We start from the raw sequence: 22,765 nt of genomic DNA, 5'->3' as shown, positions 1-22,765 counted from the left end.
TGTGAGGCTGCGGTGCTCGCCACTGTGCCGCCCTCTCTACGTCCTCTGTGCCGCCCTCTTTTCTCTACGTCCACCCTGTATCACCTTTTAATAACCTTAAAGACTTTTTTCAGATCACCCATCAACCATCTCCTTTATCTCGGGAAAAGAGCTCCAGCCTGTTCAGCCTTTCCTGATAAGTTTATCCTCTCAGTTCTAGGACCAACCTTGCAAATCTTTTTGCACCTCATCTGGTGCTTCCATATCCTTTCCATAATATGGAGACCAGAACTGTTCACAGTTCTCTTTCCCCTCCCTGGGGATTATAGAACCAGGGGACATAGTGCTTTATTTGTTTCTGTTTTTGGCCTTAATAACCTGTGTTGCTACTTTCATTGGTCTGTGTATCTGTACCCTCAGATATAAATATATAAACACATATAAATGTAATCAGAGTTATCCAGCAGTTGAGCACTAATAGGGAGAGTATTTCACAAAATCAGGCAACAAATGCAGAGGTGAGTGGACAAAGACCAAAAGGTCTGAAAATTAGTGGCCGAAGACTAAAAAAAGTCTATGTAATGAATAAAATTACACTGTACTCAGAATACAATTTCATGAGACTTACCTGACAGCTGATAATTGGTTTTACAGAGCTTCATGTTCTCAATGTCCTGCTTCTGTCTATTTATAGCTTGTTCAGGTAAAAGGTGTTCTGTGAAGATGTGTCAACTTTAATGGAAAGTTATATCTATAAGCCGACCAGATGGCACGTTCTGGTACCTTGGTAAGTGATGTGCTTAAATCAGGTACAGAATTTGAGAGACATTGACAATCCAGAAACATGAACATAAGCAGGGTACTTTTTCTTATTTTGTGCTATGACATAATCATCTGAACAAAGCAGAAAGCAAAACCAGGTAGGGAGGATTGTATACCAGTTATACAGCCTGTCCAATTTACTGTCCATGAACTTAAATGCATCAATTGGTGCAGAGGCAGCTGCATTTAACAGCAAGGTGAGATGAAAATCATAACTATTGTGTTGGCTTGGAGAAAGGCAGCACTCTGTATATACATATTCATACATGTACAGAGTATTGTGCCATCAGCCTCAGAAACCCAGTGATCATTTATAGTGACTGCAGAGAGCTCACAGGATAGTTGCACTGTAGCCAATACACAGCACTTGTGGTGCAGGACAGCTTTTTGCAGATAATCTTAAGCAATTTCAAACCACATATTGAAGAAAGATGGCCAGAGTTATACACCTTGCCTTCCATCACTAGGATGTAAAAGACAGCTTCACACTGACTCAAGGTTTACAGTGTGACTGGGTCAGTAGACAGTGAAAATGGAGATGAACAATGAATGGAATTCAGCCATACACCTGAGCAAACCGATAAGTGGAAATTCCAGATCACTTCAGTTGCTGCAAAGCACAGGACATATTCAGTTTATACAGTTCATGCTCACTGCAGGATATTCACATTCAGTAACCAGTTTGTGCAGAGTTTTCAGAAATTATTTCAGACACACACTGCTGTGTAAATGGAAGCAAGGTTCAAATTCCTATTGACAGACCAATGTTTTTGCTGCAGACCAGCGACTTGCCAGCTACTGATCCTGCGCCATTAATTTTAAACCATGTCAAATGAGCTGTGTCAGTTCTCAGGTGGTCTCTGCTAAGATATCCCATGAAGGCAAAAACAAACATTGGGAATTGGTCTGTGCATATACACACCTCCTTTTTGGCCATTTACAGAAGACTGACACACTGAAGTTGTGAAGGAGGATGCAGTTCCACCCACTTGCTTTCCTGGTTGAAGTTCATTTCCACCGAGGTGGAAGACTATAAAAAATAAAGACAAATTAAAAACAGGTAGAAAGACCACAGGGTAGCTTTGTGGTTGGGCAGCTTTAATTTAAAAAAATGGGAACAGACAGTTTCAATTTTTTTTAAAGCCGGTCTTTTGGTCAAATCTGAAAGGCAGAAGCCAATGGTGGATTTCCCAAACCGTAAAATCTGCTTTTTGATGGAAATTTCTCGCTGGTGTGTCAGAAGGTTGAATGAAGTAATAAATCCCTTCCCACACTCTGAGCAGGTGAGTGGCCTCACCCGCATGTGAACTGGCTGGTGTTTCAGCAGGGTGGATGACTGAGTGAATCCCTTCCCACACTCTGAGCAGGTGAACAGCCTCTCCCCAGTGTGAACTCGCTGGTGCTCAAGCAGTTGGGATGACCAAGTGAATCCCTTCCCACACACTGAGCAGGTGAACGGCCTCTCCCCAGTGAGAATGCGCTGGTGTGTCAGCAGGTCGGATGAAGTAGTGAATCCGTTCCCACACTCTGAGCAGATGAATGGCCTCTCCCCAGTGTGAACTCGCTGGTGTTTCAGCAGGTGGGATGACTGAGTGAATCCCTTCCCACACTCTGAGCAGGTGAACGGCCTCTCCCCAGTGTGAACTCGCTGGTGCTCAAGCAGTTGGGATGACCAAGTGAATCCCTTCCCACACTCGGAGCAGGTGAATGGCCTCTCCAGGGGTTGAATGTGGGGATGCAGCTCAACAGAATAATTCAATCCCTTTCTACAGTCCCATAGTTACACGGTTTCTTCCCAGTGTGACTGCATTTGTGTTTCGATAGGCCAGATGATTGGCCGAAACCTCATCCACACACAGAACACGTGTACAGTTTCTCCCCACTGTGATCGCTGCTTTTTCCTTCCATGGTCAAAATTCCGGTCATATTCGGGTTACGATAAATTGGGCGACTCCTTCAGATCCTGATCTGACGTTTGCTTTGCACTGGACAGCTACAATTTCTCCCCTTCTAAAATGCTGTGAAATTGTTTGAAAACGGAAAAAAGGAAGTGTGTGAGAACCAACAGAAACACAATGACAGGTTGTGAAATGGAGCTGAATGAATCTGGTAATTTATGGGGCCGGCACGAGGAAAAAGTGACCGTGAAAGCTGCTGGATTGATGTACAACCCCAACTGGTTCACTAATGTCCTTCAGGGAAGGGAACCTGCCACCCATACTGGACATACACAAGTCTCTGCCTTCCATGGGAGGAAGGAGCGGGGGAGAGGGAAGGAGAGGTGCAAGGGGCAGAGAGAGGAGAGGGATTTGATATATCTACAACTCAATCAGAACTTTGACAAAACCTCCCAAACACTCAACTTCCTTAATCCAGAAGGACCAGGATAGCAGGTGTATGTGAACACCATCACCTCCAAGTTCTCCTCCAAGTCACACACCATCCTGACTTGTCTGACATCCAGTACCGGATGAACAGAAATTTCCTCCAATTAAATACTGGGAAGTCTGAAGCCATTGTCTTCAGTTCCTGCTACAAACTCCACTCCCTAGTCACCAACTCTATCCCTCTCCCTGGAGGATAAACCAGACCGTTCATAACCTTGCTGTCATACTTGACCCCGAGATGAGCATCTGACTGCATATCATCGCCATCACTCAGACCGCCTATTTCCACCTCAGTAACATCGCCAGACTTTGCTACTGCCTCAGATCATCTGCCTCTGAAACTTACATCCATGTATTTGTTTCCTCTCAACTTGACTATTCTAACACATTCCTGGCCGGCCTCCCACATTCTACCCTCTGTAAACTTGAGATCATCCAAAACTCTGCTGCCTGTGTCCTTACTCGAACCAAGTCCTGTTCACCCATCACCACTGTGCTCACTGGCCTACACAGACTCCCAATTAAGCAGCACTTCAATTTTAAACTCCTCATCCTTGTTTCAAACCACTCCATGCCCTCGCCCCTCACTATCTCTATAATCTCTTCCAGCCCTACAACCCTCCGAGAGATCAGGGCTCATCTAATTCTGGCATCTTGAACATCCCTGATTTTCATTGCTCCACCACTGATGGCCGGGCCTTCAGCTGCCAAGGCCGTAAGCTTTGGAAATCCCTCCCTAATCCTCTCCACCTCTCTACCTCACCTTCCCTGATTTAGACACTTCTTAAAACCCACCTGTCTGATCAAGCATTTGATCATTTGCCCTAATATCTCATTATGTGTTCCAGTGTCAAATGATGCTTTATAAACACTCCTGTGAAACACCTTGGAACATTTTATTACATTAAAAGTGCTACATAAATACAAGTTGATGTTAACTTGGACATATATCACCGTTCCTTCATCATCACTGGGTGAAAATCCTGTAACTCCTTCCCTGACACCATTGTGGGAGCACCTTCACCACACAGACTGCAGCAGTTCAAGAAGAAGGCCCACCATCACCTTCTCAATGGGCAACTGGGGATTGGTAATATATGCTGGTCTTGCTTGTGGTGTCCATAGCCCAAGAATGAAGTTAAAAAAAAATCTGTATCTGTTAAATGGATTAAAACCCTCTATAGAAATACTTGTTACCAAAATAATACTCCATAACATTGAGTGGTTGGTGTCCGTTTAGCAAACTCATCTCCCCTGGAACCTACATGCCTTGACAGTCTCACATTGGAAATTGTTGGGCTCGACTGGGCTCAAAAGTACCCGGGTTTAAACTCAGCAGCTGCTACTCCATCTCCACTCCAGAGCAAACTGATGCAACAACAAAGATCAACACAGGAGTTCAGGGACCGAGTTCCGCATCGAAAACCCACCCCGATACAAAGCGCCACTTAATTGGTCCATCTGTGTTTCTCGACTCAGTTCTGTGAGCAACGCTTGCATTAAAATAAAAACAAAATACAGCGGATGCTGGAAATCCGAAAGAAAAGGGCGGCACAGTGGCGCAGTGGTTTGCACCACAGCCTGACAGCTCCAGCGACCCGGGTTCAATTCTGGGTACTGCCTGTGTGGAGTTTGCAAGTTCTCCCTGTGTCTGCGTGGGTTTTCGCTGGGTGCTCCGGTTTCCTCCCACCACCAAAAGACTTGCAGGTTGATAGGTAAATTGGCCATTATAAATTGCCCCGAGTATAGGTAGGTGGTCGGGAAACATAGGGACAGTTGGGGATGTAGTAGGAATATGGAATTAGTGTAGGGTTAGTATAAATGGGTGGTTTATGGTCGGCACAGACTCGGTGGGCCGAAAGACCTGTTTCAGTGCTGTATCTCTAAACTAAACATTCTCCGACTTGTAAATGGCAGCCTATACTGCCCAGAATGCTCGGCGCGGAGAAATACGACCTATCACCATCCCACGGGCTGCAACGCGCAGGCGTTAGAAGGCCCCGCCTCCCGGCGCGGAGCATGCGCGTTGCGGTTCCCGGAAGCTGAGCGAAACTTCAGCAACGTCGAGTTTCAGCGGATTTAGGCACCGAATCAGAACCGTCCGGTTCGGTGGTTGTGCGGCGAGGGCCCCGGGGGGAGGAAGAGAAGAAGGAAGGACCATGAAAGCGATCGTGCAGCTTCTCCCCCATCCTAGCCGCTACTTCCCGGTTTCTTCTGCCGTTTCCACCGAGTCAGGAAGTCTGTGAGTTGATTGGCTGGTAAGTATTGCAACTTTGTTTCCCTTTCTCCAAAGTTAGGAAGTTAGTCCAAGGAGCTGGAAATTAAACATTCCAGTTTTCATCAGAATGAAGGGCAGCTTCCCGAGATTTAAGTGACACCAACAGAAGGAGAAGTGAGTAGCTGGTTTATTTTTATTCTGTTTTATTTTTAAGTAGTAAGGTATATTATTATCTAATAGCTAGAGGAATGGCAGGGCTCCTCCAGCCTCTGGAGTGTACATCCTGTGCTTTAGAAAATAGAAAACATAGAAAATTTATGGCACAGAAGGAGGCCATTCAGCCCATTGTGTCTGTGCCAGCTGAAAAAGAGGTAACCAGCTTAATCCCACTTTCCAGTTGTTACAACCTCCAAGATCGTCAGAATGAAAAGTACAGGTTATGGACTCCCAGACCACTTAAAATGTGAAATCTTGTGTAATTTGTTAAAGAGTTTTATTATAACAACTGAACTAAAAGAAATCCCCAATTAACTAAATCGCACTTTGTAAATAGTTGACACCTCAAATTACAATCAAAGGTATTTTCTTTACTAATTCAACACTTGAATATCTCACACCACACTGCCTCCCTCAGGACAATGTGCAACCATCCTGGGCCAGGAAGCAGGAGGAGAGAATGTTGTGAATTTCTATCCTGGACTGACAGTGATGGCTTTTGTAAACTCCATTTACAGGGTCTTAGAAGCAGAAGATTTGCAGATGGAAAATCTCAAACCAAACATCACATCACGATCTGACAGTCACTCGAATACTCAGAACCTGAATATCATTGTCCTTTGAATGTGGAAGGAGAAAGGTTTGTCTGTTCTGTCTGTGGGAAAAGATTTCAGGTATCAGTGTGACTGGAAAAGCACTGAGATACACAAAACCCTGGTTAGACCACACCTGGAGTATTGTGTTCAGTCCTGCGCACACACCTTAGGAGGGGGATATTGGACTTGGAGGGAGTGCAGTGTCGATTTACCTGAATGATACCTGGACTCCAAGGGTTAAATTACAAGTAGAGATTACATCAATGAGTCATAGATTTATTGCAACACAGAAGGAGGATATTCAGCTTTTTGATTCCATGCCAGCTCTCTGTTGAGCAATCCAGTCAGTCCCGTTCCCCCACTCTGTCCCTGTAGTCCTGCAGGTTTATTTCCCTCAAGTGTCCATCCAATTTCCTTTTGAAATCATTGATGGTCTCCACTTCCACCACCCTCGTAGGCAGTGAGTTCCAGGTCATTACCACTCTTGAGTAAAAACACTTCATCCTCACACGCCTCCTGTATCTCTTGTCCAAAACTTTAATTTGTTTCCTCTAGTCCTTGTATCGTCAACTAATGGATTTTCTTTGGCTGCCTTATCTGAACCTGTTATGATTTTGAACACCTCCATCAGATTTCCCCTCAATCTCCTTTACTCCAAGGAGAACAACCCCAGCTTCTCCAACCTAACCTTGTAGCTGAATTCCATCAACCCTGGAACCATTCTGGTAAATCATCTCTGCACCCTCTCCAGGACCTTCACATCCTTCCTAAAGTGTGGTGACCAGAACTGGATGCAATACCGTAGCTGTGGCCGAACCAGAGCTTTATAAAGGTTCAGCATAACTTCCCTGCTTTACATACAATATCTCTATTTATGAAGCCCAAGATAACAAATGCTTTGCCAGCTACTCTGTCAGTATGTCCTGCCACCTTCAATGATCTATGCACATGACCCTCCAAGGTCCCTCTGTCACTGCACACACTTGAGAACTGTACCATGAAGTGCCTTGCGCTATCCCTTCTACCAGAATGCATCACCTCACTATGAGTGGCGTATTCCTTCGAATGTGGAAGATTAAGGGTTAATTGAATCAAAGTTTTCAACATATTAATTAGTACTGGTAGGGTAGATAGAGAGAAATGATTTCTGCTATTTGGGGAATCCAGTACGAGGGGCATAGTCTAAAACTTAGAGCCAGACCTTGCATTAAATCACCACGTACCCTGAAAACCCGAGCATGATTCCACCCCTGAGCTCTGTGACCCCAAGTCTTAATCCACCCCTGGGCCCAGTGAACCCGAGCTTTAATCCACCCCTGGGCCCAGTGAACCCGAGCTTTAATCCACCCCTGGACCCAGTAAACCCGAGCATTAATCCACCCCTGGACCCAGTGAACCCGGGCGTTAATCCACCCCTGGACCCAGTGAACCCGGGCGTTAATCCACCCCTGGACCCAGTAAACCCCAGCATTAATCCACCTCTGGGCCCTGTAAACCCGAGCATTAATCCAGCCCTGGGCCCTGTAAACCCGTGCATTAATCCACCTCTGGGCCCTGTAAACCTGAGCATTAATCCAGCCCTGGGCCCTGTAAACCCGAGCATTAATCCAGCCCTGGACCCTGTAAACACGAGCGATAATCCACCACTGGACCCTGTAAACCCGTGCATTAATCCACCCCTGGGCCCTGTAAACCCGAGCATTAATCCACCCCTGGAACCTGTAAACCAGAGCATTAATCCACCCCAGGGCCCTGTACCCGAGCATTAATCCAGCCCTGGACCCTGTAAACCCGAGCATTAATCCACTCCAGGGCCCTGTAAACCCGAGCATTAATCCACCCATGGACCCTGTAAACGCGAGCATTAATCCACCCCTGGGCCCTGTAAACCCGAGCATGAATCCACCCCTGGGCATGGTGAACCAGAGTATTAATCCACCCCTGGGCACGGTGAACCAGAGTATTAATCCACCCCTTGACGCTGTAAACCTGACTATTAATCCACACCTGGACCCTGTAAACCCGAGTATTAATCCACCTCTGGGCCCTGTATAGGCGAGCATTAATCCACCCCTGGGCCCTGTAAACCCGAGCATTAATCCACCCCTGGAACCTGTAAACCAGAGCATTAATCCACCCCAGGGCCCTGTACCCGAGCATTAATCCAGCCCTGGACCCTGTAAACCCGAGCATTAATCCACTCCAGGGCACTGTAAACCCCAGCACTAATCAACCCCTCGGTCCTGTAAACCCGAACATTAATCCATCCCTGGGCCCTGTAAACCCGAGCATTAATCCACCCCTGGGTACTGTAAACCCGAGCATTAATCCACCCCTGGACCCTGTAAACCCGAGCATTAATCCACCCCTGGGTCCTGTAAACCCGAGCATCAATCCACCCCTGGACCCTGTAAACCCGAGCATTAATCCACCCCTGGGTCCTGTAAATCCGAGCATTAATCCACCCCTGGGCCCTGTAAACGCGAGCATTAATCCACCCCTGAGCCCTGTAAACCCGAGCATTAATCCAAACCTGGGTCCTGTAAACCCGAGCATTAATCCAAACCTGGGCCCTGTAAACCCGAGCATTAATCCAGCCCTTGACCCTATGAACCCGAGCATTAATCCACCCCGGACCCTGTAAACCCGAGCATTAATCCACCCCTGGGCACTATATACCCGAGCATTAATCCACCCCTGAACCCTGTAAACCCGAGCATTAATCCACCCCTGGGCCCTGTAAACCCGAACATTAATGCATCCCTGGGCCCTGTAAACCCGAGCATTAATCCACCCCAGGGCCCTGTAAACCCGAGCATTAATCCACCCCAGGGCCCTGTAAACCCGAGCATTAATCCACCCCTGGGCCCTGTAAACCCGAGCATTAATCCACCCTTGGGCCCTGCAAACCCGAGCATTAATCCACCCCAGGGCCCTGTAAACCCGAGCATTAATCCACCCCTGGGCCCTGTAAACCCGAGCATTAATCCACCCCTGGGCCCTGTAAACCCGAGCATTAATCCACCCCTGGGCCCTGTAAACCCGAGCATTAATCCACCCTTGGGCCCTGTAAACCCGAGCATTAATCCACCCCAGGGCCCTGTAAACCCGAGCATTAATCCACCCCTGGGCCCTGTAAACCCGAGCATTAATCCACCCCTGGGCCCTGTAAACCCGAGCATTAATCCACCCTTGGGCCCTGCAAACCCGAGCATTAATCCACCCCGGACCCTGTAAACCCGAGCATTAATCCACTACAGGGTCCTGTAAACCCGAGCATTAATCCACTACTGGGTCCTGTAAACCCGAGCATTAATCCACCCCTGGGTCCTGTAAACCCGAACATTTATGCACCCCTGAGCCCTGTAAACCCGAGCATTAATCCACCCCTGGGCCCTATAAACCCGAGCATTAATCCACCCTTGGGCCCTGTAAACTCGAGCACTAATCCACCGCTGGGTCCTGTAAACCCGAACATTAATCCATCCCTGGGCCCTGTAAACCCGAGCATTAATCCACCCCTGGGTCCTGTAAACCCGAGCATTAATCCACCCCTGGACCCTGTAAACCCGAGCATTAATCCACCCCTGGGCCCTGTAAACCCGAGCATTAATCCACCCCTGGGTCCTGTAAACCCGAGCATTAATCCACCCCTGGGTCCTGTAAACCCGAGCATTAATCCACCCCTGGGCCCTGTAAACCCGAACATTAATCCACCCCTGGGCCCTGTAAACCCGAGCATTAATCCACCCTTGGGCCCTGTAAACCCGAGCATTAATCCACCCCAGGGCCCTGTACCCGAGCATTAATCCACCCCTGGGTCCTGTAAACCCGAGCATTAATCCACCCCTGGACCCTGTAAACGCGAGCATTGATCCACCCCTGGGCCCTTTAAGCGCGAGCATTAATCCACCCCTGGGCCCTGTAAACCCGAACATTAATCCACCCCTGGGCCCTGTAAACGCGAGCATTGATCCACCCCTGGGACCTTTAAACGCGAGCATTAATCCACCCCTGGGCCCTGTAAACCCGAGCATTAATCCACCCCTGGGCCCTGTAAACCCGAGCATTAATCCACCCCTGGGTCCTGTAAACCCGAGCATTAATCCACCCCTGGGCCCTGTAAACCCGAACATTAATCCACCCCTGGGCCCTGTAAACCCGATCATTAATCCACCCTTGGGCCCTGTAAACCCGAGCATTAATCCACCCCAGGGCCCTGTACCCGAGCATTAATCCAGCCCCAGACACTGTAAACCCGAGCATTAATCCACTGCTGGGCCCTGTAAACCCGAGCATTAATCCACCCCTGGACCCTATAAACCAGAGCATTAATCCACCCCAAGGCCCTGTAAACCCGAGCATTAATCCAGCCCTGGACCCTGTAAACCCGAGCATTAATCCACCCCTGGGCCCTGTAAACCCGAGCATTAATCCACCCCTGGGCCCTGTAAACCCGAGCATTAATCCACCCCTGGGCCCTGTAAACCCGAGCATTAATCCACCCCTGGGCCCTGTAAACCCGAGCATTAATCCACCCCAGGGCCCTGTAAACCTGAGCATTGATCCACCCCTGGACCCTGTAAACACGAGCATTAATCCACCCCTGGGCCCTGTAAACCCGAGCATTAATCCACCCTTGGGCCCTGTAAACCCGAGCATTAATCCACCCCAGGGCCCTGTACCCGAGCATTAATCCACCCCTGGGTCCTGTAAACCCGAGCATTAATCCACCCCTGGACCCTGTAAACGCGAGCATTGATCCACCCCTGGGCCCTTTAAGCGCGAGCATTAATCCACCCCTGGGCCCTGTAAACCCGAACATTAATCCACCCCTGGGCCCTGTAAACGCGAGCATTGATCCACCCCTGGGACCTTTAAACGCGAGCATTAATCCACCCCTGGGCCCTGTAAACCCGAGCATTAATCCACCCTGGGCCCTGTAAACCCGAGCATTAATCCAGCCCTGGGCCCTGTAAACCTGAGCATTAATCCACCCCTGGGCCCTGTAAACCCGAACATTAATTCACCCTGGGCCCTGTAAACCCGAGCATTAATCCACCCTGGGCCCTGTAAACCTGTGGATTAATCCACCATGGGCCCTGTAAACCTGAGCATTAATCCACCCTGGGCCCTGTAAACCCGAGCATTAATCCACCCTGGGCCCTGTAAACCCAAGCATTAATTCACCCTGGGCACTGTAAACCTGTGGATTAATCCACCATGGGCCCTGTAAACCTGTGGATTAATCCACCATGGGCCCTGTAAACCCAAGCATTAATCCACCCCTGGGCCTTGTAAACCCAAGCATTAATCCACCCCTGGGCTCTGTAAACCCGAGCATTAATCCACTCTGGGCCCTGTAAACCCGAGCATTAATCCACCCCTGGGCTCTGTAAACCCGAGCATTAATTCACCCTGGGCCCTGTAAACCTGTGGATTAATCCACCATGGGCCCTGTAAACCTGTGGATTAATCCACCATGGGCCCTGTAAACCCGAGTATTAATTCACACTGGGCCCTGCAAACCCGAACATTAATTCACCCTGAGCCCTGTAAACCTGTGGATTAATTCACCCCTGGGCCCTGTAAACCTGTGGATTAATCCACCATGGGCCCTGTAAACCTGTGGATTAATCCACCATGGGCCCTGTAAACCCGAGCATTAATCCACCCCTAGGCCCTGTAAACCCGAGCATTAATTCACCCCTGGGCCCTGTAAACCTGTGGATTAATCCACCATGGGCCCTGTAAACCTGTGGATTAATCCACCATGGGCCCTGTAAACCCGAGCATTAATCCACCCCTAGGCCCTGTAAACCCGAACATTAATTCACCCTGAGCCCTGTAAACCTGTGGATTAATCCACCATGGGCCCTGTAAACCTGTGGATTAATCCACCATGGGCCCTGTAAACCCGAGTATTAATTCACACTGGGCCCTGTAAACCCGAACATTAATTCACCCTGAGCCCTGTAAACCTGTGGATTAATTCACCCCTGGGCCCTGTAAACCTGTGGATTAATCCACCATGGGCCCTGTAAACCTGTGGATTAATCCACCATGGGCCCTGTAAACCCGAGCATTAATCCACCCCTGGGCCCTGTAAACCTGAGCATTAATCCACCCCTGGGCCCTGTAAACCTGAGCATTAATCCACTCTGGGCTTGTAAAACCGAGCATTAATCCACTCTGGGCCTGTCGGATTAAACCTTAATCCACTTTGCTGTACATACACAATTGCAGCCCAGAAACTGGTTGATCAGCCTCACTAGTCTGTGCTGCTGTTTATAATCCACATGAGCCTCCTCCCAATCTAATTACCTCGTCCCACCCTTCCCCCATATCCCTCTATTCCTATATCCCTCATAAATGTATTGAGCCTTCCCTTAAACACATCATTGCTATCTGCTTCAACCACTCCACATGGCAGAGAGTTCCACATTCTCACCACTCTCTGAGTAGAGAAATTCCTCCTAAGTTCTCTATTTGACCTGTTAATGTCTGTCTTATATTGCTGCCCCCTTGTTCTGACTGACTGATAATTTTAAAGACCTCTATCAGATCTCCTCCTAGTCTTCTCTTTTCCAGAGAAAGGAGCCCCAGCCTGCTCAATCTTGCTGGATAGTAGCATCCTCTCTGGGGCCATCTTTTAATTCCATTTAATTTCTTACATTTTAATCAATAACTGGCCTCCTTATTCCTCCTCCCAAAATGAACCAGCTCACATTTCACTATGTTGAATTTCCTTTCCCATTTATCTGTCCAGTCTGCCAGCCTGTTTATGTCTTCCCAGATTTCAGTGCAGTTTCCACATTATTAGTTCTACCACCCAGTTTGGTGTCATCTGCAATTTATGAAAACATCCTCTAATTCCTGAGTCCCAATGTAGGTAATGAACAGAAATCCCATTGTATTTCACACCATAGATGATGGCCCGGGCACTTGGGTATCGGTATAATTTATTATAGTTTTGTTCATTGCCTCTCTGGCCCCAATCTCCCTGGGATGATGTGAAAATAATCATCCATTCAACAATTGTAGTTTTCAATGGTGGATTAATTACCCAGGACTCCTGGGTCAGGAAGTCCCCTATCAATGAATACAGGAGCCCAGTGCACCAGCGCAGGAATGGACTGTGTTCTGAGCATGAGCAATGCAGGTGATGGAGACGGACTGAGGTGAAACGGGCAGCTCGGGAGGCGGGAGAAGATTGTGGGGGCAGGGGAGGAACTGGAGCCGTAGGTGGGCTGGGAAGCTTCATAAACACCTGGGGTTGGCCTGAGGCCCCGAATAAGAGTCCCTGAGTTTTTGTCACGGTGATAGGCCTGGGGGAGCAGGGGCACTGACCACCATCTAGGTGCAGCATGGAGCTGAGCGCTTGCGCGGCCATCTTTGTGAGGGCACAGAGAGTGGGCGGGGCTTCAGGGTCCCAGTGACCAGGAGAGAAAATCATTGACTCACTGATTGTATTCTCAGTCTGCACACACGGGCTGGAGAACTGAACCCAGCCAGAGTAGAGGGAGGGGGAAAACTGGGCAGTGGAGGTAAGAAATGGTGCCATGGGTTTGGATTTCAGCACAAAGAACAGCCAGGCGCTGCGCAAACGACTACTGGCAACACCTATGCAGTCATATTCAGCTGGCCTCAGACACCGGAAACATCAGAGGAATGTATGATGGCATTAAGAGAGCTCTTGGGCCAACCATCAAGAAGATCGCCCCCCTCAAATCTAAATCAGGGGACATAATCACTGACCAAAGCAAACAAATGGACCGCTGGGTTGAGCACTACCTAGAACTGTACTCCAGGGAGAATGCTGTCACTGAGACTGCCCTCAATGCAGCCCAGCCTCTACCAGTCATGGATGAGCTGGACATACAGCCAACCAAATCGGAACTCAGTGATGCCATTGATTCTCTAGCCAGCGGAAAAGCCCCTGGGAAGGACAGCATTACCCCTGAAATAATCAAGAGTGCCAAGCCTGCTATACTCTCAGCACTACATGAACTGCTATGCCTGTGCTGGGACGAGGGAGCAGTACCACAGGACATGCACGATGCCAATATCATCACACTCTATAAAATCAAAGGTGACCGCGGTGACTGCAACAACTACCGTGGAATCTCCCTGCTCAGCATAGTGGGGAAAGTCTTTGCTCGAGTCGCTCTGAACAGGCTCCAGAAGCTGGCCGAGCGCGTCTACCCTGAGGCACAGTGTGGCTTTCGTGCAGAGAGATCGACCGTTGACATGCTGTTCTCCCTTCGTCAGATACAGGAGAAATGCCGCGAACAACAGATGCCCCTCTACATTGCTTTCATTGATCTCACCAAAGCCTTTGACCTCTTCAGCAGACGTGGTCTCTTCAGACTACTAGAAAAGATCGGATGCCCACCAAAGCTACTAAGTATCATCACCTCATTCCATGACAATATGAAAGGCACAATTCAACATGGTGGCTCCTCATCAGACCCCTTTCCTATCCTGAGTGGCGTGAAACAGGGCTGTGTTCTCGCACCCACACTTTTTGGGATTTTCTTCTCCCTGCTGCTTTCACATGCGTTCAAGTCCTCTGAAGAAGGAATGTTCCTCCACACAAGATCAGGGGGCAGGTTGTTCAACCTTGCCCATCTAAGAGTGAAGTCCAAAGTACGGAAAGTCCTCATCAGGGAACTCCTCTTTGCTGACGATGCTGCTTTAACATCTCACACTGAAGAGTGCCTGCAGAGTCTCATCGACAGGTTTGCGGCTGCCTGCAATGAATTTGGCCTAACCATCAGCCTCAAGAAAACGAACATCATGGGGCAGGACGTCAGAAATGCTCCATCCATCAATATTGGCGACCACGCTCTGGAAGTGGTTCAAGAGTTCACCTACCTAGGCTCAACTATCACCAGTAACCTGTCTCTAGATGCAAAAATCAACAAGCGCATGGGAAAGGCTTCCACTGCTATGTCCAGACTGGCCAAGAGAGTGTGGGAAAATGGCGCACTGACACGGAACACAAAAGTCCGAGTGTATCAGGCCTGTGTCCTCAGTACCTTGCTCTATGGCAGCGAGGCCTGGACAACGTATGTCAGCCAAGAGCGACGTCTCAATTCATTTCATCTTCGCTGCCTCCGGAGAATACTTGGCATCAGGTGGCAGGACTATATCTCCAACACAGAAGTCCTTGAAGCGGCCAACATCCCCAGCTTATACACACTACTGAGTCAGCGGCGCTTGAGATGGCTTGGCCATGTGAGCCGCATGGAAGATGGCAGGATCCCCAAAGACACATTGTACAGCGAGCTCGCCACTGGTATCAGACCCACCTGCCGTCCATGTCTCCGCTTTAAAGACGTCTGCAAATGCGACATGAAATCCTGTGACATTGATCACAAGTCGTGGGAGTCAGTTGCCAGCGTTCGCCAGAGCTGGCGGGCAGCGATAAAGACGGGGCTAAAATGTGGCGAGTCGAAGAGACTTAGTAGTTGGCAGGAAAAAAGACAGAGGCGCAAGGGGAGAGCCAACTGTGCAACAGCCCCGACAAACAAATTTCTCTGCAGCACCTGTGGAAGAGCCTGTCACTCTAGTTTTGGCCTTTATAGCCACTCCAGGCGCTGCTTCACAAACCACTGACCACCTCCAGGCGCGTATCCATTGTCTCGCGAGATAAGGAGGCCAAAGAAGACAGGGTGGAGGGTGAATGTGCGGGATGGGGATTTACAGCTTCGGGCGAAAAAGAGAGGAAAATGTGTTCCATTGGATCTCAAATTGTCTATTCTGAATTTCTATCCTGTACTGACCGTGATGCCTTTTGTAAACTCCTTTTACAGGGTATTAGAAGGGGAGGATTTACAGACGGGAAAGTCAAACCAAACATCACATCAAGATCTGACAGATTCACTCGATTCATCAGGACCTGAATATCATCGGCCTTTGAATGTGGAAGGAGAAATGTTTGTCTGTTCTGTCTGTGGGAAAAGATTTCAAACATCAGTGTGACTGGAAAAGCACCGAGACACACACACACCCGAGTGAGAGTGTTCCAGTGACTGACTGTGGAAAGAGCTTTAACCAGTTACACAGCCTGAAAAAATATCACCATTCACAGCGGGGAGAAACTGTACACGTGTTCTGTGTGTGGACGAGGCTTCAACTGATCATCCAACCTGGAGAGACGCAAAGACACCGGCAGCATGGAGAGACCATGGAAATGTGAGAACTGTGGGAAGGGATTCAATTACCCATCCCTACTGGAAATTAATTGACATAGTCACACTGGGGAGAGGCCGTTCACATGCTCTGAGTGTGGGAAGGGATTCACCCGTTCATCCAACCTGCTGAGACACCGGCAATTTATAATGGCCAATTTACCTACCAACCTGCAAGTCTTTTGGCTTGTGGGAGGAAACCGGAGCACCCGGAGAAAACCCACGCAGACACAGGGAGAACTTGCAAACTCCACACAGGCAGTACCCAGAATTGAACCCGGGTCGCTGGAGCTGTGAGGCTGCGGTGCTCGCCACTGTGCCGCCCTCTCTACGTCCTCTGTGCCGCCCTCTTTTCTCTACGTCCACCCTGTATCACCTTTTAATAACCTTAAAGACTTTTTTCAGATCACCCATCAACCATCTCCTTTATCTCGGGAAAAGAGCTCCAGCCTGTTCAGCCTTTCCTGATAAGTTTATCCTCTCAGTTCTAGGACCAACCTTGCAAATCTTTTTGCACCTCATCTGGTGCTTCCATATCCTTTCCATAATATGGAGACCAGAACTGTTCACAGTTCTCTTTCCCCTCCCTGGGGATTATAGAACCAGGGGACATAGTGCTTTATTTGTTTCTGTTTTTGGCCTTAATAACCTGTGTTGCTACTTTCATTGGTCTGTGTATCTGTACCCTCAGATATAAATATATAAACACATATAAATGTAATCAGAGTTATCCAGCAGTTGAGCACTAATAGGGAGAGTATTTCACAAAATCAGGCAACAAATGCAGAGGTGAGTGGACAAAGACCAAAAGGTCTGAAAATTAGTGGCCGAAGACTAAAAAAAGTCTATGTAATGAATAAAATTACACTGTACTCAGAATACAATTTCATGAGACTTACCTGACAGCTGATAATTGGTTTTACAGAGCTTCATGTTCTCAATGTCCTGCTTCTGTCTATTTATAGCTTGTTCAGGTAAAAGGTGTTCTGTGAAGATGTGTCAACTTTAATGGAAAGTTATATCTATAAGCCGACCAGATGGCACGTTCTGGTACCTTGGTAAGTGATGTGCTTAAATCAGGTACAGAATTTGAGAGACATTGACAATCCAGAAACATGAACATAAGCAGGGTACTTTTTCTTATTTTGTGCTATGACATAATCATCTGAACAAAGCAGAAAGCAAAACCAGGTAGGGAGGATTGTATACCAGTTATACAGCCTGTCCAATTTACTGTCCATGAACTTAAATGCATCAATTGGTGCAGAGGCAGCTGCATTTAACAGCAAGGTGAGATGAAAATCATAACTATTGTGTTGGCTTGGAGAAAGGCAGCACTCTGTATATACATATTCATACATGTACAGAGTATTGTGCCATCAGCCTCAGAAACCCAGTGATCATTTATAGTGACTGCAGAGAGCTCACAGGATAGTTGCACTGTAGCCAATACACAGCACTTGTGGTGCAGGACAGCTTTTTGCAGATAATCTTAAGCAATTTCAAACCACATATTGAAGAAAGATGGCCAGAGTTATACACCTTGCCTTCCATCACTAGGATGTAAAAGACAGCTTCACACTGACTCAAGGTTTACAGTGTGACTGGGTCAGTAGACAGTGAAAATGGAGATGAACAATGAATGGAATTCAGCCATACACCTGAGCAAACCGATAAGTGGAAATTCCAGATCACTTCAGTTGCTGCAAAGCACAGGACATATTCAGTTTATACAGTTCATGCTCACTGCAGGATATTCACATTCAGTAACCAGTTTGTGCAGAGTTTTCAGAAATTATTTCAGACACACACTGCTGTGTAAATGGAAGCAAGGTTCAAATTCCTATTGACAGACCAATGTTTTTGCTGCAGACCAGCGACTTGCCAGCTACTGATCCTGCGCCATTAATTTTAAACCATGTCAAATGAGCTGTGTCAGTTCTCAGGTGGTCTCTGCTAAGATATCCCATGAAGGCAAAAACAAACATTGGGAATTGGTCTGTGCATATACACACCTCCTTTTTGGCCATTTACAGAAGACTGACACACTGAAGTTGTGAAGGAGGATGCAGTTCCACCCACTTGCTTTCCTGGTTGAAGTTCATTTCCACCGAGGTGGAAGACTATAAAAAATAAAGACAAATTAAAAACAGGTAGAAAGACCACAGGGTAGCTTTGTGGTTGGGCAGCTTTAATTTAAAAAAATGGGAACAGACAGTTTCAATTTTTTTTAAAGCCGGTCTTTTGGTCAAATCTGAAAGGCAGAAGCCAATGGTGGATTTCCCAAACCGTAAAATCTGCTTTTTGATGGAAATTTCTCGCTGGTGTGTCAGAAGGTTGAATGAAGTAATAAATCCCTTCCCACACTCTGAGCAGGTGAGTGGCCTCACCCGCATGTGAACTGGCTGGTGTTTCAGCAGGGTGGATGACTGAGTGAATCCCTTCCCACACTCTGAGCAGGTGAACAGCCTCTCCCCAGTGTGAACTCGCTGGTGCTCAAGCAGTTGGGATGACCAAGTGAATCCCTTCCCACACACTGAGCAGGTGAACGGCCTCTCCCCAGTGAGAATGCGCTGGTGTGTCAGCAGGTCGGATGAAGTAGTGAATCCGTTCCCACACTCTGAGCAGATGAATGGCCTCTCCCCAGTGTGAACTCGCTGGTGTTTCAGCAGGTGGGATGACTGAGTGAATCCCTTCCCACACTCTGAGCAGGTGAACGGCCTCTCCCCAGTGTGAACTCGCTGGTGCTCAAGCAGTTGGGATGACCAAGTGAATCCCTTCCCACACTCGGAGCAGGTGAATGGCCTCTCCAGGGGTTGAATGTGGGGATGCAGCTCAACAGAATAATTCAATCCCTTTCTACAGTCCCATAGTTACACGGTTTCTTCCCAGTGTGACTGCATTTGTGTTTCGATAGGCCAGATGATTGGCCGAAACCTCATCCACACACAGAACACGTGTACAGTTTCTCCCCACTGTGATCGCTGCTTTTTCCTTCCATGGTCAAAATTCCGGTCATATTCGGGTTACGATAAATTGGGCGACTCCTTCAGATCCTGATCTGACGTTTGCTTTGCACTGGACAGCTACAATTTCTCCCCTTCTAAAATGCTGTGAAATTGTTTGAAAACGGAAAAAAGGAAGTGTGTGAGAACCAACAGAAACACAATGACAGGTTGTGAAATGGAGCTGAATGAATCTGGTAATTTATGGGGCCGGCACGAGGAAAAAGTGACCGTGAAAGCTGCTGGATTGATGTACAACCCCAACTGGTTCACTAATGTCCTTCAGGGAAGGGAACCTGCCACCCATACTGGACATACACAAGTCTCTGCCTTCCATGGGAGGAAGGAGCGGGGGAGAGGGAAGGAGAGGTGCAAGGGGCAGAGAGAGGAGAGGGATTTGATATATCTACAACTCAATCAGAACTTTGACAAAACCTCCCAAACACTCAACTTCCTTAATCCAGAAGGACCAGGATAGCAGGTGTATGTGAACACCATCACCTCCAAGTTCTCCTCCAAGTCACACACCATCCTGACTTGTCTGACATCCAGTACCGGATGAACAGAAATTTCCTCCAATTAAATACTGGGAAGTCTGAAGCCATTGTCTTCAGTTCCTGCTACAAACTCCACTCCCTAGTCACCAACTCTATCCCTCTCCCTGGAGGATAAACCAGACCGTTCATAACCTTGCTGTCATACTTGACCCCGAGATGAGCATCTGACTGCATATCATCGCCATCACTCAGACCGCCTATTTCCACCTCAGTAACATCACCAGACTTTGCTACTGCCTCAGATCATCTGCCTCTGAAACTTACATCCATGTATTTGTTTCCTCTCAACTTGACTATTCTAACACATTCCTGGCCGGCCTCCCACATTCTACCCTCTGTAAACTTGAGATCATCCAAAACTCTGCTGCCTGTGTCCTTACTCGAACCAAGTCCTGTTCACCCATCACCACTGTGCTCACTGGCCTACACAGACTCCCAATTAAGCAGCACTTCAATTTTAAACTCCTCATCCTTGTTTCAAACCACTCCATGCCCTCGCCCCTCACTATCTCTATAATCTCTTCCAGCCCTACAACCCTCCGAGAGATCAGGGCTCATCTAATTCTGGCATCTTGAACATCCCTGATTTTCATTGCTCCACCACTGATGGCCGGGCCTTCAGCTGCCAAGGCCGTAAGCTTTGGAAATCCCTCCCTAATCCTCTCCACCTCTCTACCTCACCTTCCCTGATTTAGACACTTCTTAAAACCCACCTGTCTGATCAAGCATTTGATCATTTGCCCTAATATCTCATTATGTGTTCCAGTGTCAAATGATGCTTTATAAACACTCCTGTGAAACACCTTGGAACATTTTATTACATTAAAAGTGCTACATAAATACAAGTTGATGTTAACTTGGACATATATCACCGTTCCTTCATCATCACTGGGTGAAAATCCTGTAACTCCTTCCCTGACACCATTGTGGGAGCACCTTCACCACACAGACTGCAGCAGTTCAAGAAGAAGGCCCACCATCACCTTCTCAATGGGCAACTGGGGATTGGTAATATATGCTGGTCTTGCTTGTGGTGTCCATAGCCCAAGAATGAAGTTAAAAAAAAATCTGTATCTGTTAAATGGATTAAAACCCTCTATAGAAATACTTGTTACCAAAATAATACTCCATAACATTGAGTGGGTGGTGTCCGTTTAGCAAACTCATCTCCCCTGGAACCTACATGCCTTGACAGTCTCACATTGGAAATTGTTGGGCTCGACTGGGCTCAAAAGTACCCGGGTTTAAACTCAGCAGCTGCTACTCCATCTCCACTCCAGAGCAAACTGATGCAACAACAAAGATCAACACAGGAGTTCAGGGACCGAGTTCCGCATCGAAAACCCACCCCGATACAAAGCGCCACTTAATTGGTCCATCTGTGTTTCTCGACTCAGTTCTGTGAGCAACGCTTGCATTAAAATAAAAACAAAATACAGCGGATGCTGGAAATCCGAAAGAAAAGGGCGGCACAGTGGCGCAGTGGTTTGCACCACAGCCTGACAGCTCCAGCGACCCGGGTTCAATTCTGGGTACTGCCTGTGTGGAGTTTGCAAGTTCTCCCTGTGTCTGCGTGGGTTTTCGCTGGGTGCTCCGGTTTCCTCCCACCACCAAAAGACTTGCAGGTTGATAGGTAAATTGGCCATTATAAATTGCCCCGAGTATAGGTAGGTGGTCGGGAAACATAGGGACAGTTGGGGATGTAGTAGGAATATGGAATTAGTGTAGGGTTAGTATAAATGGGTGGTTTATGGTCGGCACAGACTCGGTGGGCCGAAAGACCTGTTTCAGTGCTGTATCTCTAAACTAAACATTCTCCGACTTGTAAATGGCAGCCTATACTGCCCAGAATGCTCGGCGCGGAGAAATACGACCTATCACCATCCCACGGGCTGCAACGCGCAGGCGTTAGAAGGCCCCGCCTCCCGGCGCGGAGCATGCGCGTTGCGGTTCCCGGAAGCTGAGCGAAACTTCAGCAACGTCGAGTTTCAGCGGATTTAGGCACCGAATCAGAACCGTCCGGTTCGGTGGTTGTGCGGCGAGGGCCCCGGGGGGAGGAAGAGAAGAAGGAAGGACCATGAAAGCGATCGTGCAGCTTCTCCCCCATCCTAGCCGCTACTTCCCGGTTTCTTCTGCCGTTTCCACCGAGTCAGGAAGTCTGTGAGTTGATTGGCTGGTAAGTATTGCAACTTTGTTTCCCTTTCTCCAAAGTTAGGAAGTTAGTCCAAGGAGCTGGAAATTAAACATTCCAGTTTTCATCAGAATGAAGGGCAGCTTCCCGAGATTTAAGTGACACCAACAGAAGGAGAAGTGAGTAGCTGGTTTATTTTTATTCTGTTTTATTTTTAAGTAGTAAGGTATATTATTATCTAATAGCTAGAGGAATGGCAGGGCTCCTCCAGCCTCTGGAGTGTACATCCTGTGCTTTAGAAAATAGAAAACATAGAAAATTTATGGCACAGAAGGAGGCCATTCAGCCCATTGTGTCTGTGCCAGCTGAAAAAGAGGTAACCAGCTTAATCCCACTTTCCAGTTGTTACAACCTCCAAGATCGTCAGAATGAAAAGTACAGGTTATGGACTCCCAGACCACTTAAAATGTGAAATCTTGTGTAATTTGTTAAAGAGTTTTATTATAACAACTGAACTAAAAGAAATCCCCAATTAACTAAATCGCACTTTGTAAATAGTTGACACCTCAAATTACAATCAAAGGTATTTTCTTTACTAATTCAACACTTGAATATCTCACACCACACTGCCTCCCTCAGGACAATGTGCAACCATCCT

The 22,765-nt window shown here is 47.8% G+C and overlaps 2 protein-coding genes and 1 long non-coding RNA gene across 4 annotated transcripts in view; 2 read left to right on the top strand and 1 right to left on the bottom strand.

Annotated features, from left to right (window-relative positions):
• Positions 1–1,738: 1,738 nt before the first annotated feature.
• LOC137348783 (zinc finger protein 271-like) lies at positions 1,739–22,083 on the bottom strand. Its single transcript, XM_068014028.1, has 7 exons — positions 21,982–22,083; positions 18,631–19,221; positions 18,449–18,537; positions 16,913–17,001; positions 13,048–13,841; positions 1,925–2,515; positions 1,739–1,831 (listed from the first exon to the last, which is right to left on the bottom strand). Exons 1-7 carry the CDS (start codon positions 22,081–22,083, stop codon positions 1,739–1,741), a joined length of 2,349 nt encoding a protein of 782 aa, XP_067870129.1.
• LOC137349308 (uncharacterized) lies at positions 5,201–17,351 on the top strand. The gene is made up of 3 exons (XR_010969317.1): positions 5,201–5,446; positions 6,141–6,262; positions 16,037–17,351. It is a non-coding gene; the product is annotated as an uncharacterized lncRNA (long non-coding RNA).
• The window catches only part of LOC137349280 (zinc finger protein 623-like), a 54,491-nt gene continuing 53,631 nt past the window's right edge, over positions 21,906–22,765 (top strand). For both annotated transcript variants that reach the window (XM_068014812.1, XM_068014813.1), the window contains exon 1: positions 21,906–22,152. The gene's annotated coding sequence lies outside the window, so the exon portion shown is untranslated. The remainder of the gene's footprint in view (positions 22,153–22,765) is intronic.

This window comes from Heterodontus francisci, chromosome 34, assembly GCF_036365525.1.
Source record: "Heterodontus francisci isolate sHetFra1 chromosome 34, sHetFra1.hap1, whole genome shotgun sequence".
Classification (NCBI taxonomy): domain Eukaryota; kingdom Metazoa; phylum Chordata; class Chondrichthyes; order Heterodontiformes; family Heterodontidae; genus Heterodontus; species Heterodontus francisci.
This window is presented reverse-complemented; position numbering and strand designations above follow the sequence as displayed.

What these genes read in the sequence shown, in the direction of transcription:
- LOC137348783 (XM_068014028.1), bottom strand. Translation starts at nt 22,083, where the DNA reads ATGGGGGAGAAGCTGCACGATCGCTTTCATGGTCCTTCCTTCTTCTCT. An exon ending in AACCGGACGGTTCTGATTCG is followed by an intron (nt 19,222 to 21,981) that starts GTGCCTAAATCC and finishes CAACCCCTGGAG; the next exon opens with AGGCCATTCACCTGCTCCGA. An exon ending in CTTTAAAAAAAATTGAAACT is followed by an intron (nt 18,538 to 18,630) that starts GTCTGTTCCCAT and finishes TATTTTTTATAG; the next exon opens with TCTTCCACCTCGGTGGAAAT.